At 37.0% G+C, this 18641-nt stretch overlaps 1 protein-coding gene across 2 annotated transcripts in view; it reads left to right on the forward strand.

Annotated features, from left to right (window-relative positions):
• The window catches only part of ADCY8 (adenylate cyclase 8), a 118958-nt gene that overhangs the window by 66259 nt on the left and 34058 nt on the right, over positions 1 to 18641 (forward strand). The window contains exons 6-8 of one of the 2 annotated variants that reach the window (XM_063410880.1): positions 4853 to 5011; positions 8978 to 9248; positions 14902 to 15099. In XM_063410880.1, the coding sequence (XP_063266950.1) occupies positions 4853 to 5011; positions 8978 to 9248; positions 14902 to 15099 (628 nt within the window). The remainder of the gene's footprint in view (positions 1 to 4852; positions 5012 to 8977; positions 9249 to 14901; positions 15100 to 18641) is intronic. The other variant, XM_063410952.1, reaches the window with a different exon arrangement.

Below are 18641 nucleotides of genomic sequence, written 5' to 3' on the forward strand. Positions count from 1 at the left end.
TAGTTCCTGCCTACATTAGATTCCAGTTCTAAATCCAAGGTAAACTCATCCTGGGTTCTATTTCAAACCACCTCCTTGAGAAAATATCTACATTAAATTGTAAATTCAGCTTGTGTAAAGTTCATCTATGCAGTGGTACATCCCATAAGTCATATTACCTGCACTGTACCATTCAAAGTGTTCAGTAGTTTATTGTATCCTGTTACCTGTTTTTTTAAAATAATGGATATCTTCTTCACAGGCATGACACAGTTTCCAGAGTCACACTCAAATGATAACTTACCTCACTTCATCTACTATCCTGTCATGTCAGCACCAAAAAGCATTTGCATCCCTTTAGGAAAATTCCATCATTCTGTTGAGTGCAACCACAATGTTCTCAATATAAGTGAACCTTATGATCAAAGAGCAGTTCAGTTAGCAGGAGACACAGGAGATCACTTGTCCATCCTTCTGCTCACAGCAGAGTCAGCCAAGACCCTTACTTACTTCAACCAGAATACATAGACTCTCATATTTCAACTGCATGAGGATGGTAATGACCATGTCTTGATGGGTAAATTGAACAACCCCAGAGAATTTTAGCCATCACTAAGAAAAAGTAGAACTGACTGGCCAACTCCACTGTTCTGAAGTTGTTTTGCTCCCCAAACCAGGCAGTGGCATTCATCACCTACTAGAAGTGATCTTCATCACACGCAAACTGTTGAACCCGGGAACAGGTTGTGAAAAAGCTTGTTGAAAATGAAAAAGCTTTCTGGGGTTGTTTTAAGTATCTCAAAGCATAGACATAGCCTTGCACAGTTGAATTCGACACAGAAGCAGCCAGTGTGTCACTTTTGATCTGCAGGGCCTGAATTCCAGGGCATTCAGATTTTTGACAGCTAAGGAAAAGGTTGAAAAGCAAATTTCTGACTTTTGGCTCACCTTCTTCATGCAAATAAGAAAGGTTTCAATTAACACCATGAAAATCAAATACCCATCAAAGAATGCTGACCAGAAGGAAATGCCAAGATCCAATTAAAATCATTGGATTTTTTTATCTCTGGCTAGACTGAAATGAGATGAATGGCAAGAATACCACCAGTCACAGCTACCTCATCCTGGATAAGATATCAAAGCACTTGTGAGGCAGAGGGCTGCTTTATAGATCATCAATAATGCATTTTTATGCGTGCACTTTGTCAACATATCTGCAGAGAGCCTATAAAGTAGTTGAAGAAAGTGCATTTTTTTTTAATTAGAAGCTTCATTGACAGTTAAATAAATTTAAGAGACAGAAAAACTAGATGTGGAATACCTGAGCTTTTGAAAAATGGACCCTCTTAATTTTTTATCTCCATATATTTTTATCTAATACATGCTATTATTTCTGAGAATTTTAACAAGTAAGTTGAAACTACCACTATTGATGAAGGTGATCCAGGCTTTCTTATTTCACGCTTTCTTTTTCCTCTACCTGTATATAAACAGGACCTAAAGTATGTGGTAGTCTGGCAGCAGGGAGTTGGATTTGACAATGATTAAGTCCCCTTCTTTACATAATTCAGAAATCCTTTTCAACCCATGTCACTCCCAATTTTAAATAAAAGAATAATTAGAATTCCATTACTTTTTAAATGCTAACAAATCACCTCATCTTTTAAACCTTTTTGTCTTTGCAGATAATTTTTAAAATAAAATATAGCATTTATTCTTTGTTCAATTTAATATCTTACAACAAAGCTTTTATGAAGATTATTGTTTCCTCAACAGGTTCTCAACAGTTCTGCTTTCAGTCTTGTGTTGCAAATAATAAAGTAATTTGCATGAGACTAGATTTCTCTTCTGCTTTGTTTGAAATATATTTAAAGTTTAAATATATTTCAGGCTGTCTGTGACTTCATGCCATCAGGTCCCCTCCTGCAATTATTTTCCCCCCTATCAACATGGGAGCACATTGCTGTGCATGGCAAGAGAAGGATGCAAGGACAGAGCCCCAGCACGGCAGCAGACAGAGAAACAGAATTTCCCTCAGCCAAAGGGTGCAGGCAGGAAACCAAACCCACTCTGTCTGTTGATGAGGAGCTGAGATCAAATATCACCTGAGTGGCACATAAAGAGTTGCTGGGAGACTGGGAAAGGCAGATAAGGCAAGGAGGAAAGGACCTTGATTAGTGTCTGCAGTGCACTGCAGGAGGTGGTGTGGACAGCACAGCTATGTAGGGGTTTGGACAAATCCAAAAATCCTGTATGGCTGGTAGAGGATGGAGGATGCTAAAGCCTTCTCAGGCCACCACCACATTTTTATGTCAAAAGAAAAGTTAAATCCAGCAGTCCTTAGTGAACACTCTAGAAATAGAGGGAAACTGCTCAGCTGAACCATTGTTTGTACATGGTCTCTCCAGTGATACCTGTGTGTGTTAGTTGTCACACAAGATACAAACACAAGACCACAGTTTATGATATTTAAAATTAATAGACTAGACTAGACTAGACTAAACTAGACTAGACTAGACTAGACTAGACTAGACTAGAATAGAATAGAATAGAATAGAATAGAATAGAATAGAATAGAATAGAATAGAATAGAATAGAATAGAATAGAATAATAAGCTATTTTAGTTGGAAGGGACCTACAGCCACCATGTAGTCCAACTGCCTGCCAATTCAAGGGTCACCTAAATTAAAATATGTTAAGGGCATTGTCCAAATGCCTCATGATCATGGGCTTGGGGCATCAATCACCTCAGTAGAGAGTCTATTTCTCTGTTTGGCCACAGTCATGGTAAAGAAACGCTCCCAAATGTCCAAGTGAATCTTCACTGAGGTAGCTTTGAGTTATTCCCATGCATCCAGTCACTGGATCCCAGGGAGGAGAGCTCAGCATCTCCCCTTCCCTTCCTCAGGCAGCTGTTAGAGAGCAACAAGGTCACACCTCAGCCTCCTCTTCTCTAAACTAGACAAACCTAGAGCCTTCAACTGCCCATCATAGGACAACTGGTAAAATAGAAATGTGATTGGTAAAATAGCATGTGTGTCCATATATGTGTAGAGAAAGATTAAATAAATAAAGGCTATTAAAACGTTTTATTAAATTTAAGCCCTTCTTATTACATGTATTTTTCAATGAAAAGCTTTTTGTTCAATTATTCCTGTAGATGCAATTTTCTTTTATTTCAAGATAAGGAAATCAGATGTAAAATGAGAAATAATTATCTTAGTCTGAACAAAAGGAAAAGCAGACTAGGGAAACAATCATGTTGGGAGTTGTGTGATAATTCCTCTGACAGTTATGAGTGTCAGTTTAGATATTTTTGTGGCTTATAAACATTTTTCAAAATAGGTTAAATTTTCAGTGATCTCGCTTCTATTAGCTGCTCTCACAACACTTAAAGTACCTTAGTGTGGAGGAGTTGTTGCATATCCCATCTTCCAGGGACAGATAATTATTTGTTTAGTTTTGATATTTCAAGTCCTCTTGCTTGCATGCCATGAAGAAATTTGTAAATGAAAATTATAAGCTCTAAATATGAGAACAGAGATAAATCCCTTCTCTAAGCTTCTTTTTTCTTATTTTATGATTAACTATTTAAAACCTTTTTCTCTTAGACACCTGAAATATGTTGGCTTCCTGATGTGATAAACAGGTCTTGTAGGCAAACTACTTCACTGAGACTTATCATATGCCTGCCTTTCTCCAAGTTTTCATAATATAAAGGGAAGGGAAATAAAGATGGATTTCTTATTTTCAATTTTTCATATTTTTGTGCAACTAGTTTCTCTCCATTTTATAACTCTTGGTTTATTATTTTTTCCCCTTACAAACTGAGCTGATGCTTCGTTGCAACAATGAAAGCTCAAGTATTGAATGCAGTCAGCAATTTACCCTTTTCTCCTCTACAGAGGATCAGTCAAGGTCATTACTTGGCATCTGAGGCACGGTAGTTAACCTGAGAGCAGTGAAATAGAGCTGTTTATCCTTTGCTTGCTCTGTGGTGTGATCTTGCTGTGTTTCTATTGACTTTAGTGCCTGTAGAGATGGGACACAGCAGGTTTGTAGACCAGCAGCAGCAATGTGCTTTTCCTATCCTAAGCACACAGTTTAAAAGATTAATGAACACAAGGTCTAATACTATTTCTGCTGCAAAGAGTTATTGTCACACAAACAGAACTGAAAAAGCAGTCTCTTAACAAATATGCTCATATGTGTTTGTTTTTGAGAGTTGAAATGCTCTTCACCACCCCACAGAATGGACAAAGCTGATTTTAAACTCACATGGGTTTCATGACAAAGCAAATGGTATTCTGGCCAAATCTAATGAAAATAATTAGTCATTTGACAAAAAGTCACTCTGGAAAATCCCAATCAATAAAATAGGTTTTTTTAAAAATTTAAAATTAATAAAAAACACACAAGAATAGAAATGAATATGTTTGATGAAAATAGTTCCTGTTCCTGACCTATCCATCTAGTTCCTGACTTCCATATTGTTCCAACAGTTTCAAGGTGCTCCTGAAACTTTTATAATTCCAAGCTAAAGCACTCAATAAGTCCAACAAAATACTTTCACTCAAACATCTTTTTCTCTCTCTATTTTCTCTTTCTATCTGATTGGAATAATAAGTGTGCCACTGAGCCATGCATGCAATTAAGGGCTTAATGATAACCTGACTTTTAGAATAAATTTATCACTAGCCCTACCTTTTCTATTTAGAAAGTTCTATCTTCCTTTTACAGGCTAGACTGCACCTTATAGCTAATTGACATAGTATTTTACATCATACCCCTTTCAAAATAATATGGAAAATTGTGGTATATATTTTTATAACTCTGTTCTTTTTTTCTTTCTTCGTGTGTTTTGTTGAACAGATATGTCAGATCAAGAACAAAGCATGACATTGACATGAGAATAGGGATCCATTCTGGATCTGTTCTGTGTGGAGTGCTGGGCCTGAGGAAGTGGCAGTTTGATGTGTGGTCATGGGACGTGGATATTGCAAACAAACTCGAGTCAGGTGGAATTCCTGGGTAAGGCAAAGCGTATTTCCCATAGTCAAAAAACACTGTCAGCACGTTACACTGTTAACCTTGCCAAGAGATTAACTGTCTTACATCATTTCATCAACTTTTTTTTGCTGTTTTGCAGTGGGCAAGGATTAGTGAGGCTATAGCTAAAAAAAGTAGAAATTATGCGCTTGTAGAGACATTTGAAAAGACAAGACAAAAATCTTTATTTTTCTTTTTCAGCCTTGATTTTCTGGAAAAGATCAATTTTTGTTTTCAGCCTGCATTATCCTCAAAGGTAGCCCAAAATTCCCAGTTAGGTGTTTACCAGGCTTCATTCTCTCACCTTTTTCATTCAAATCATACTATGAAGCACAAAGCTATAATTTGTTTTAATTCATAATGCACAAAATGTGGGAAGAATTATGTGTTCATAGGTCAATATGTTAATAACAAGTTGTTATGAACAGCAGGCTCTCTAAGAAGTCTTTTAAATAATTTGATGCTTTAGTAGATGTTTTGAGATATTTATCTTAACCTGTCTATATATGAAAATATATGGTTTTCCACTAAAAAAAGAAATCCTATTTTGTTCTGTGTCTGAGTGTCTCAAGTGACTGATTCACCTGAAAGTTGAATATTATTTCTGCCTGATATGGCCTATATATCCTGCTAGTTTGGAAGCTACAAATCCTAAATTTGAACTACCAGTAGTGATTGCAGGAATCTTCTGTTAACTTTCAGTTCCACCTGCCATTGATGAAAGATGTAGAAAAGATCTCCTAGACAATTCCAGTTTTATCCATGGAATTTAGAAGCAATAGCAGCAGACATCTTTATGTGGAAAAAAATCTAAGTGGTGCTGTCACCTTGAATGACAGAGATTTTAAGTCATCAAAACTGAGTCATGTGCTGTCCTCCCTACACACACATCAGGATCTGCCAGAGCTGTCATGTTCCCAGGAAATTGGAAGGAAATTTGCTTCATATATTGTAAATGCAGTCCCCTTCCACAATCCTACATAGTAAACCTTTATTCTTATATATTCTTGGAATTAGCAGAAAATTAAATTCTGCATGCTTTAAGAACAGCTTCTGTACTCTGCATATGTCACACTTGTATAAAATTTTAGAAAAAATGTCATTGCCTGCTGCTTATCCCACATGATAGCCCCAGATGACTAAGAGGATGCTTTGTTCACATGAGCAAATTGATCATCTAAATTTCACCATCCACACCTGCAAAAAGCAGAGTCTATTGCTGTTAAGGTGTGCAAGTCGTATAGTTATTAATGAATAACCCAGAAAATGCACAGCTTTGCTGAAGATAAAACACCTGGCAGGTTTTCAGTCTGTCAGAGTGATTTCCTGGATATCAGTGTGCCAGCAGAACAAAGCCTGTATGTGACAGCAATGAACCAAGTCCCCCAGAATAGAGATTTACATCAGAGTTTCCTGGTGTGCAGAGCAGATTTAATAGAGCAGTTAAGTTCATTTCAGCCTCTCCTCACTTCTCCCTGCCACCAGCATTCAAATCCCCCTCCCTGTTGTGAGAACGAGGTCATTCCCACTCCCAGAGCAGCTTCACCAGAAAGCTGCCCTGGGGCTGAGAGCAGTCCTGCTCCCATGCTGTAAAACAAGAGCAAAGATGAACTGCAGCATTTTCCTGAGGGCACAGTGGAGAGAGGCAGCTGAGGATGGGAAGCATCCTTTCACCCAGTTTAAGAGGAGAACAGGAAAGAAAGGGCTCAGCTCTTCCCCTCAATGCCTGCATGTCCCCATGAGCCCCCAGGAGCATGGGTGATGCAGGGAGAGATTGAACCTGGCAGAAGGAGCATCAGCCAACAGCCCTCCTGCCATGGGAGAGGGCAGTTAGGAACACTGAGAAAAAATGGTAATCTCAGATTTTCTGAAAAAAAATGTGTCCACAACACCTGAGAAGGAAACCTTGTAAGATCCTGCAGTGTTACTTCAGTGACATTCCTCTGTCTAGATCCCATTTTCTAATGGTCTTTACTTAGTGTATGTAGGTATTAACCTCTAATACTGAATTGCATAAATCCTAGGTAATAATTAATTTCCAATGATGTCTCAGATATCATCTAGCACTGTGGGCCTGATATGCTTTCAAGAGTATGTCAGCAATACTTTTTGACTTCAATACTCAGGTTCCCAATGTACTGTATTTGTATAAAATTAAAAGATATCTCTCCACATTTTAGGTTTTTTTAAGCAAGCAGTACAAAAGGTGAAGCCATAAAATACTTATAATCTGCCAACTATTTTTTAATATTTGATCCATTTAAGGATATTACATTAATAGCTATCTCCATACTCTGCTTAAAGCTGTTATCATATCCGTCATAAAATCCATATTTCAGGGGTTTATTACTCAACCTTCCTAAATTATAGTAGTTGAATCTAAACAGAGAGATAATCACCTTGGCAACTAGTGTGTCACTTCCTCTTTATTTATTTTTCTTTAGCTTTAGGTTAGTACTTAAATCAATTTAGCCTAGTTGGATTTCTTAGAGCTAGGAAATGCTTCATCCTTTTGAGAGGTCACATGCTTTGCTGTTTAAGTCCAGGCCAAAATTTGCTTATATTTGAGAAATATTTTTGCTGGATTTTATAATGAGTTTTACTGATTTTTCACTACAAAATACTATTAACCTCTGCAATCATTATAACAACATGTCTTTAGAAAGAGAAAGTTGTACAAAACCTGGGAAGAGGCAGGGGAGTTGAGACAGCTTAAAAAGTGTCTGGGATATAAATTTTTGATCTTTTAATTAGATGTTGATATTTAATGGTTCACATGGACAGTTTGTACCAAGTTCTGATACTCTTGGGCACTTCAAACTGCTTAAATACAACCAGAACTTCATTTCCTAGCAAAGTATACCCATCATGTATGCCCTTTAGTCTTTTATTCCATCAAAGTTATATGCAATTCAATTCTGTATTGGCATCCTTTGAGCTGCAGAAGGAAGTTCCCAAGGGGCATGCTAAGACCATTTCCTTCACAGGAGGAAGCCAAATTGTGGTGCCTGAGAAAAGCAACTTAGCATTTGTCATCAAGAAAGGATCGAGGATTTTAGCTCACTCTGCATATTAGGAATCTGTATGCAAGTCTGTCTTTCAGAAAGTTGCATACACCCAAAGTTTAGAAAATGAGCTGGTTTCAAGAGCCACTACAACTATTCTCTTGGGTTAGATAAACGCCTAATGAACAACTCTGCATTCATGATGCTGCATCGTACAGTATGGCATAGCTGACCATGTTGATGTGTTCTAGAGGCATCTGCAATTTTCCTGCATGCAGCAACTTGAAGAGTCCTTAAAAATAGTTTAGCTGGATGACATCCAAATTCCTATCATACCATTGAAAAATTTGAGCTCTTTTGCATGTAATCTCTTAAATTCAACTTCACTTAGGCCAAAGCTTATTGAACTCCTTGCTTAGTCTCAATAGAAATGATGTTGCTTACCTTGGCATAGTTCCCCTAATTCCGTAATTCTCTTCATGTGCAATCAGATCACTAATTTCAAATGTTAAAGCTACCTCAGGAAACTGAAGGAAATTAAAGACCTTCACATGTACTGCTCTAATGCCTACCATTTATTTTTCTCTCAGCATACTTCCCTGAAGTACAACTTTCTTTCACTCAGAATATCATTTTACCTGGGAAGGTCTCCCATTAAACAATTAACTATGAGCAAAGGTATCAGGTCTGAATTTCAAAACGTTTTTCCTGTGACAAGACTTTGTACATTAATGATATCTTATTGATCTAAACATGTCTTGAAGTTACTTGACCACAAATAAAGGTCATGTTTTTAAATGCACTATTTAATTTTCATTGTTTGCAATAGAAAGCCTTGTATTTATCCATGATGTTAAACAATATACAAAGTTCAAAAGCTCCTTCTAACGTATGCATAGTAAAGCACAGTCAGTATTTTCTGCTACTTATTTCATTTATGCAGGAGGATTCACATCTCCAAAGCCACTCTGGACTGCCTGAATGGGGATTACAAAGTTGAGGAAGGGCACGGCAAAGAGCGCAATGAATTCCTGAGGAAACACAACATTGAGACTTATTTAATTAAACAACCTGAGGAGAGTCTGTTGACTTTACCTGAAGATATTGTGAAAGAGGCTGTCAGCTCCTCTGACAGGAGAAACAGTGGAGCTACGTTTACTGAAGGATCCTGGAGCCCTGAGCTTCCATTTGATAACATAGTGGGAAAACAAAACGTAAGTCAAACTTCCTTTAATGTCATTGACATGAATGCATGATTGAGTGCACTTCAATAATGCACTCAGACACTCCTCAGAGGAGACAAACTCATCTTTAACCTTTATTCTAAGATGTACTGTAACAGCAGAGGATTGAACAAATTGTTCCAAGGCAGGAAAAATCATGTATCTAAACTGGGAAAATGCCACCGGAGCAGAGATTTTGGGTTCATTTGTTTGGTTTTTTTTTCTTTTTCCCAACTGAAATTAAATACTGCATGGCTCAGTTTTAATTGAACCACTTCACAAAGAAGTAATTAAAAATAAATCTAACTAAATCTAACTTACTAAACTAGTTGAAACATTCTCGTCAAAGTCTATATCACATTGCATAGTTTCACTTTAGAGCCATCAAATTAAAGGAATGAGGAAAAGGACATTTTGCTAGAGGAAGAAGCATAAAGTAGTTTATTTATATCTGAGGGAGGAAAACAAAAAAAGTACCTTGTGAAATCAGGTTTTTCATTTATCACTTTTTTGACAAAAAAATATTAAAAGCTCATACTCTAAGATATAATTAAGGTTCACTAGCAGATGAGTTACATTCTAAAGACATCTGTAGCTCAATAGAAATATGAGCTAATAGCAACTTCTCCTGATCTGATGTTTTCCAAAATCACTGCATGCCTGATTGCCAGCAACCTGGGAACAAACAATTCTTGTATGGTAAAAATAATCGTTTTGTGAAGTCTGCTTGTTTAGAGGAATTAAAGATGGAAGGGTTAAAATGCCCTCAGACTCCATTCTTCTCACTGCACTTGAAAGATTGATGAGTCCTTATGAAGCAAGGTCAGCTGAAGTTTTCTTTCATTTTCTTTGAGGGATCTGTAATGACGTGATATATCCTTTCTTCTGCTGCACATCCTTATTCCTACTTGTCTGAACTGTCTGTTGAGCCTTAAGCATTGTTGTGTGGAGGTCTTGCTTTTGTCAACCGTCTTCTGCTTCTTACAAATGTGCTCAGAAGTGATGAAATTTCACAATCAATCAGCCCACAGCAGTGTCTTCATCTTTTCAAACTGAATTTGAGCATGGCACAGTTTGCTGTTATATAAAACACCTGTATTATTTATGTTCTGTACATCTGTGTATCTGCATGTACACTGCCTTATAGTACTCTCTGTATTTTGTTGACCTATCTCTATATTGTCATTTCATTAGGAACAGAGATATGGGTGCATGCTGCTGTGAATATCTTCTGATCTCTCTCTATTTCTTTCCCTTTAAGATACTCCAATTTCTGTAGTCCAAGAGAATCTATGCAGAGTAGGCTCTCATTTTGTTGGTCATTTTCTCAGCTAAACCTGACCTTGATGCTAACAAAGAACAAAATTAAGGATTAGTGGGTTTATTCAATTATTGATCAACTCCTGCCCAGTACTGGTAAAGAGGCCTTGAAAGTAATTGAAATAGGCATAGCTCAACAGTTTCTTTAAAACTTTTTTTCTTATGACAATAAACAATCTACTTTTAGAACAGTTTCTCACTGTTTTTTTTTTTCAAAGCATTTGAAGTGATGTTGGGAAAAGCTGTAATTTTATATTACACAGTTTTACAATAAGCCTTTTGGTGGAGACAAGATTTCAAAAATCTGCTGTTCCATGTATGATTCAATTATTATGTAAGTTTTAATTTACAGTTGAGACAATAGGCAGTATTGCTCATAAATAATGTATTTTAGTATTAAAAATTCAGATGATAGATTTAAATTATACTAGGATGTAGTAGCTTTTTCCAGAGGTATGTCAGTCTTGGACAGAATAAGCATTTAATAACACTAATTAAGCAGCTTAAAGGTCACTGTCAGCAGCAGGCTTTGAGAATCGTAGTAGCAACAACCCAGCAATGAATCACTCTGTATGTTTGAATATTTGCCAATAGAATTAAAATTATTTCTTTACTCAATATAAATTACTACCAAATTTGAGCAACTGATCACATGCATCTTACTTTTAACTCTAGTTATGTTAGGAAGCATGTGAGAAGAAGTCTCTTGGGTGGTCTTATGCCAAACTCAAATTTATCCATACTCATTACCTCAAATTTGTGCTCTATGAGCAGCCTGAATCAATGAATTGTAGATGTGTTAATGTGAGTAAGAAACAAATAACCACTTTTTATGTAGGTAGTCACAGATATTAGCAAAAACTCTACTTGTCTACAGCACAATTATCACTATGTGCCCTTGCTCTGATCATGAGGTAAACCAAGGGTGCAAGTTCTTGTCTGAAGTTCAGACATGCCCAATATAAATGGAGGTTTCTGTTACTGAAACAAGTGTCTGGGCTTCCTTCTTAAAGCAAAGAAAATTGGTCAGAAATTATTTTATTTCAAGAGAGTAAAGGCCTCCTCCTCTAGACTGAATTAATGGTTGTTTAAATTGGATTTCTTTCATATACTTTACAAAAGGAGTAGCTGAAGCATAACATTGTCACTGTATATGCTGGTGGAGGCCAGACCTGATGGGCCTGTCAGGATGTGGATCAGGAAAAGCAGCGTATTAAAATGTCTGTCTTCTATGATGTACCTTAGTAGTGATTGCAGTGAAACCTAACAGTGAGCACAGCAATTATACTAAAAGACTGCCAAGATGACAGACAAGCCTGGACAGAAGGGTGGAATTCAGTTCAGACCCAAGGTACCTGTGTGTTAGAGCTACCCCACTGTTGTTGTTTCCATGCTGAGATAGCCCAGCCTGCCCCAGCTGGAACCCATCACTGACCAGGGGCACTGGTGTCCTGTGTCTTGTGCCACATCTCCTGGCTCCTGACTATTGCCCAGTCCCCCAAGGCATCCCTGCTGACATAGCCACACAGGATTGGGCAGCTGAAAGTATCTGGAGTGTGTATTGGAAGAAATAGAACTTTAGACACTGAGCATGTAGACACCAAACTTGTAGACACCCTCATTTAGGTCTCTTCCAAAACCTGATGCTTGCATTATGAAAAAAGTAATTTGAAACTTTCCTAAGGTTTTCTAAATGGCAGAGATTAAAAATTTCCCTTCTTGATGAGAGCAGGATGCTTGGACATTTTGCAAGAAAACTTCCCAGGAAAAAAGCAAAATCTAATCTAAGCTACCTTCTAAAGTCTCTACAAAATGCGTCTAAAAGTGGAGTTTTATTATTTGTTTGTTTTAATTCATATTCTTTCAGTTTCAGATGCAAGTTTGGCAAGGCTTTTTTTTCTTTTTAACAGGACTTTGTGTTTGTTCCTGTATGATGAATGGCTTTTATCAGCATCAGAAAACTTCAAAAGCCCATTGTAGAATTTACAAGTGTGTCTTCCATACAGCTGCTCACAAAAGTGTAGGAGAGATAATAGGAAGAATCAATACTTCTTTGTGTTTGCATAAAGTCTTAAAAGATGCAGAGCAAAGAGGGAGATCAGAGAAAAGTGTGGTTAGAACTTATTCTTAAGAAAACAATTTGCATGATTTTTTTTCATTGTTTTTACTTCTAAATACAGGGAAGCAGTTTTCTTAAGTATGTGCATGTATATGAGGGAGAGAAAACGATGAAACACAAATATGAATTTCCTTGTTATACTGTGACTATAAATGCAAATTCAGAGTCTATTTTTGCTAAATACTACAAGCACCATGGCCATAGTGGTGATATTATGTCATGTTCATCTACCATGAGTTGTAAAACATTTCATGCATTCAGCAAGGAGACAAGCCTTCATACCAATCACAGCTTAAAATAGAATTTTAACCAAAATATAGTCTCTTACTAGGATGAACTGAGATTATTTTCCTTGTAAAAAATAAAACAAAATGCTCATCAAAAACATTAGGCATGTTCTCCTGCATTGTTTCCAGTGCAGAAGCAGAAATACAATGTAATTGTGAGGAATCAATTAATAGACCACCATCTGATGTGATCTTATCCTTTAACGGGAACTTCAGACACACTCATGGCCTTCCAGCCACCAAAAATTGATAAAAGCTTTTCTTCCTAGCTCAGTTTAAAAGAGATAGAAGTACTTAAACTAAAGTAGTGTTACAGCAAGTAATAATGCAGGATTTATCCAATTGCCTTGATTATTTTCTCAAGGCCAAAATATGAATTCAGATGTATCTGAAACATAAGCATGAGAAAAGTTTCTCTGATACTGTTTTTTTCTCCTAATGTTGATGATACCGATTTGCTAGACAGAACAAGGGAGAATTCAAGTAGAGTGTCTTCCCAAACCTTCCCTACTCAAGTTCTTCTTCTAGTAAACAAACAGGACAACTTCTTTTCACTTAAACAGAGAGAGGATTCTGTTCCTGACATACTTTTTTGCTTGTATTTTAGGATCTTAAATTACTGATAATAAGATCGAATTGAAATATTATCTGTGACTAGAATACAAGGACTTGATTTTAGGATTGTAAGGAAAATTGTCACCTGTGCTTTGGCAGTGGGTACCTGAGACCCTTCCTGTTTAATGTGCTAAGATTCATTAGAATATGTTTGTTGACTGTAGTTTGAATATCAACAAGGGAAACCTCCCTATAGCAATTGCCCTATGTAATCCTGTGATCCAAAAGAATTGGCTTTCCAGGGCATCTGGTGACAAAACATCTTAAGCTCCTCTTTGCCCAATGCCCAATGCCCAATAAGAGATAGAGCTAAAGGTCTTTTCAGGAAGGACTTGTGGAATAACTTTTCTCAGGCAGAATTTTATTTCCCATCCATAATAATGCTGAAATGTCGTATGCTATGATGTATGAAGCTTCACATCCTTTCCATTCATTAACATTTCTTAACCCTTGGGAATATTATAGTAGTAGAGTTTATTTTCCCATTCAAGTGGGAAAGAGCTGCATCACAGTGGTTTGTGTCATGAAATGGCACCATGAAATGGGAATGAGTTATTCTCTTTATGAAAGCAAACTCTAACTCTTTGCTGAAGATGAAACACCCTTCATACTATATCTGCTAGAATTCCTTTGTGAAGCACAAGTATTTTCATTTTTTTCCTCTAATCAGTCATTGAAATACCAAAGGAATAATGCATTTGAGATGATATTTTAAAAAATTACAGTTAAATTAAATCATATAGCCTAACTGTAATCTAGATTGGCTGAAATATACCAGTAGTGAAGAAGAACATATTATCTCAAAACCCATGCTGAAGTAATCAGAAATGTCACCTTCTTCACTCCTGACTAAGTTGTCTGTTCCTTAACTACACACATCCAGTAACTTTGAGATAAGAAAAACTTCATTACTCCAGTTTTGTGGGTTTTGTTTTATATGATTTTCATTCTTATTTATTAAAACACACCATTGATTCAGATATCCTGCTGTGATTTTGGTGTGTGTACTCCCCTCCTGCATGCTTTAATAATTAAATATCAGATTTGGAAAGCAGAATATAGTCCTAATGCTCACTGCAGCAACAAACCACCTAGCCTGTAAAAAAGAAGGCATTAAAACACTCCCCTTAATTTACTGTATGTGTTTAGTGGAACAGACTTATTATTTTACACTTCTATAGATTTCATTGAATGAATTGCATGGAATGCTGTAATGGTTTGCAATGCAACATGAACTAAAACATTGCATTTTTAACCCAAGGGGACCAGCAGGTTTATTCTGTTTGCATGTGCTTTCCCCTAGACTCTGGCTGCCCTAACAAGAAATTCAATAAATCTGCTTCCAAACCATCTTGCACAAGCTTTGCATGTCCAGTCTGGGCCTGAGGAAATTAACAAGCGAATAGAGCACACCATCGACTTACGGAGTGGCGATAAATTGAGAAGAGAGCATATCAAGCCTTTTTCACTGATGTTTAAAGACTCCAGCCTGGAGCATAAGGTAGCTGGGGCTTGGTAGCTGCATTATTCACAACTCAAACTGTAATAAATGTTCACTAAAGTCGAGAAGCTGTAGGTTCTGGCTTGTTTGGTTTTTTTTTTCTTGTTTTATTTTACTTTTTCATTTTGTTTCAGTTTTCAGAAGGCAGGGATGAGCTACAGTTCATAATACACAGTGACATGATGCAGGTGTTATGCTGAAATGATTGCATTTCTTTGTTGGAAAATATGTATACTGAGCAAAGTCAGTTTCTGAAAATAACAACCACTGGCTGAGTTGAACTTGGTATCGAGTACAAGCAGTTTTCTGTCAGATGGTGGGTTACTTTGGCACTAACGATGATTGAGCATATTAATAAACTGACATTTCTATTCAAAATATATATATCTATATTTATATAGATATGTTTCTTCCATTTGGTCATAAAATCCCTCTCATGTCCTCTATGCAGCTGCAATATTTATTTCAAGTCAACAGTAATTTTTCAACTCTCTGTTTTAAACATCCTTCTTAAAAAATCTGTTTCTAAGAGCTAAATATGGTTCATGTCTTTGCTACTTCTCAACAGCAATATGATCTCATTAACTTCTCTTTCAGTCTACATCCAGATGTAAGTTATAAGTTTTAAAAGATAAGGTAATGGGAAAACACTCTTTTGAAAGCTGATGGCACGGGGTGAGGTTGCACAGATCTCATATAATTTCATTGACTTTCACTGATAATTTCATATGCTATGACAGTGCAGCAACAGCAGGTCTGCAATACTATGTGCACTTGACTGAAAGGAAATAAAAATAGTGGGGAATTGGAAGCATGGAGGCTCACTTCTTCATCATCACTCTAACTTCCACTGGAAAACAAATATTTTTACTTGATTTATGAGAGACTAATCCTCAGACAGGCTGATTGGTGAGAATTTTACCAAGACAACTGGAAAAGAAAAATTCTGTTTGAAATATATCTAAGCCCCTATTGCACTAGTAATCTTGTAGGAGAAACAAGAAATGTTTGTTGAAACAAAAATATAAGATTGTATTTCCCCTTGAGCATATTTACACTGAGACACCAGGTAGAACCCCCAAAACCAAATTATCCACAAATAATTATCTGCTGGAAAGGAAGATATGAAGATATTTCTTTCAGTGCAATCATCATGCAAAGCTGACAGAGACCCAGAGGAAGCGAAATTCAAGATCTCCAATATCACTGAATTACTACATAAAGTCCCAAAAGTCATGAATAATCTTTAATCTTTTCAAGACACAAGATAAAAAAATATGATGAAAGAATCTGAATTTTTTTGTTCAAAGGAGTAAACAGCCTGGTCACAAACTTGCTGAATGAGCAAACTTGTCAGTTCACCTCGCCTTTGTTATTTAATCACACAAGGCCTAAACATGGGCTGGTGTAAAGGGGCACTGCCCAGAATGAGATCCCATATCCAGAATATAAACTTCCTTATCATTTTAGATTTCACAATTGTCAGCCACAAAGAAAAACTCTAAGGGAAGTGTAGAATTCAATTTGAGCACAAGGTAAGGAACTAAAAGAAGATCCCTGCCTTAATCCATTACATAGATCAGATTTAGAATATTAATAAAGTTTTTAATTGCATCCGAAGGAAAAAAGGTCTATTTAAAAGTTAACATTTTAGCAGGTTTGATACATTTTCTTCCCAGTAAGATATTTCTGATGGAGAAATGGGTTTCAGTGTTTGGAGAATTATGCTTTCATTCAATATTTTCCTAGGTGTTAGTCCCAACCTGTAGGCAAAGGCAATAGAAACATAAAATCTTTTCAGCAAAGTTGACTGAGTCTTCTTTCTGTTCCACAAATTAAACTGGTTTCTCATATAAAGAAAGAACAAAGTTTTTAAAAATATCACCACTGCTTTATTTGTTCTGACACATCCACCTCCAACTGCTGGACAGCCTCTGGTCAGAAAAATCCTTGCTTCTGTTCAGGGTGCTGGGACATCACGGGTGTGCTCAGATGGTGATGGGGAATGTACCAGGATACAAAGGAATGTTGTAGATTAAGGGAAGATGAATCATCATCAGGAGGATGTCCTCTGCTGTAGATAGGAGCAGTTGTCTTGTGGGACAGCGTGGGAAATGTCCCCTCCCTCCTGCATGCCTGTACAGAAATTACAGGTTTGTCTTTATAACCTTAGTGTTTAACCATAGGTTACAGGAAGTCAGGGAAAAACTAATATTTGAACCATTTTCCTGCAGAAAGTAGCTATTTCCCCCATGCTATCTTGTTACTACCACTTCCTCCCTTCTTCTGATCCATTTAAGAAACACCAAACTCAGGTTTAAGTAAGAGTAACATAAAACTCTTTCAGCAGCCTTTTCCCTCTGCTCTCCCCACCCCTAACCTCTCAGACTGGAATTATGGGTTTTTTTCTAGCCATTAACATTTTGGTCCTGCTTGTATGACCTTCTACACCAACACCCTGAGCTGCTCCCCATGGTGTGGCTGAGAGTCAGCAGTGTCTGTGTTCTCCCCTCTCCCAGTGTGCTCCTCTTGGCTCACACTCACCTTCTGCCCAGTGCAGTGAGAGCTTCAAGCCAGGGGGAGCTCTGAAGTAAAGTAACCTCCCCCCTGTAAAATCTTCTGCCCTCTCATTTAGCCATCACACTTTCAGGTAGCACTGGCATCTGCTAAACACTGATTTCTACAATCTGTAAATGCCTCTTACCCCAGACTTTACAGTTTACAGGAGACAGAAAAAACCAGCACCCATAGCTGAGATCCTGGCCAAGAAGTGTTATCTTTACCTTGTTCAGTGAGAACTGTGTTAATGTTCTGTACCTCAAATGACAGAAAAGTGAGTAACCACCTGAACAATAAAATATATTTCTTTCTCCTGCATTAGTAACAGAACTACCATGATGAGGGATCATGGGTTGACATGAATGGATCAGAAATGTTATACTGGATTTCTGTTTAAACAGTCTGGGTTAGTTTGAATTTTTTCACTATAAAGCAATTCCAGATATCAGGTTTACACTAGCCATGAAATATCTGGTTTTCTTCCTTTAAGACTTCAAAAGGTTACGGAAAAAACCCCAAAACAAATCTGGAATCAACATGCACAAAACTACCATGGAGCTAGCACAGATTTACAGGTTTACACAGGTTTAGATAACTTTGTCACTGCAGTTTAAGCCACTGGAACATCTTGCCACTCCTCTCTTACCTCATTGTTCTTTTTCTTTCTATGGTGATGGGATAAGTGTGTATTCCACAGCAAGCAGTAGCAATTATGTTAGAGAATGGGTTATCTCTCCAAGGCATTATGTGTATTTCCATATGAATTCTGCAATACCTCATTTTTCATAGGATTTGTGCAGGACTCCACCTGGTATATTTTATAAATTCTTTACCAAAATGAACTACTCATTACTAACCTGTATTTCACTCATTAACACTTGATGTGTCATTTAGAGACAATTCACTCTCAATTTTGCTAGAGGTATTTTTCACAAATAGCATGTAGGCAGATAGAGCAACTCATCACAGGAAAGTACTTCTGA

The sequence above is a fragment of the Prinia subflava genome, chromosome 1, assembly GCF_021018805.1.
Source record: "Prinia subflava isolate CZ2003 ecotype Zambia chromosome 1, Cam_Psub_1.2, whole genome shotgun sequence".
Lineage (NCBI taxonomy): Eukaryota > Metazoa > Chordata > Aves > Passeriformes > Cisticolidae > Prinia > Prinia subflava.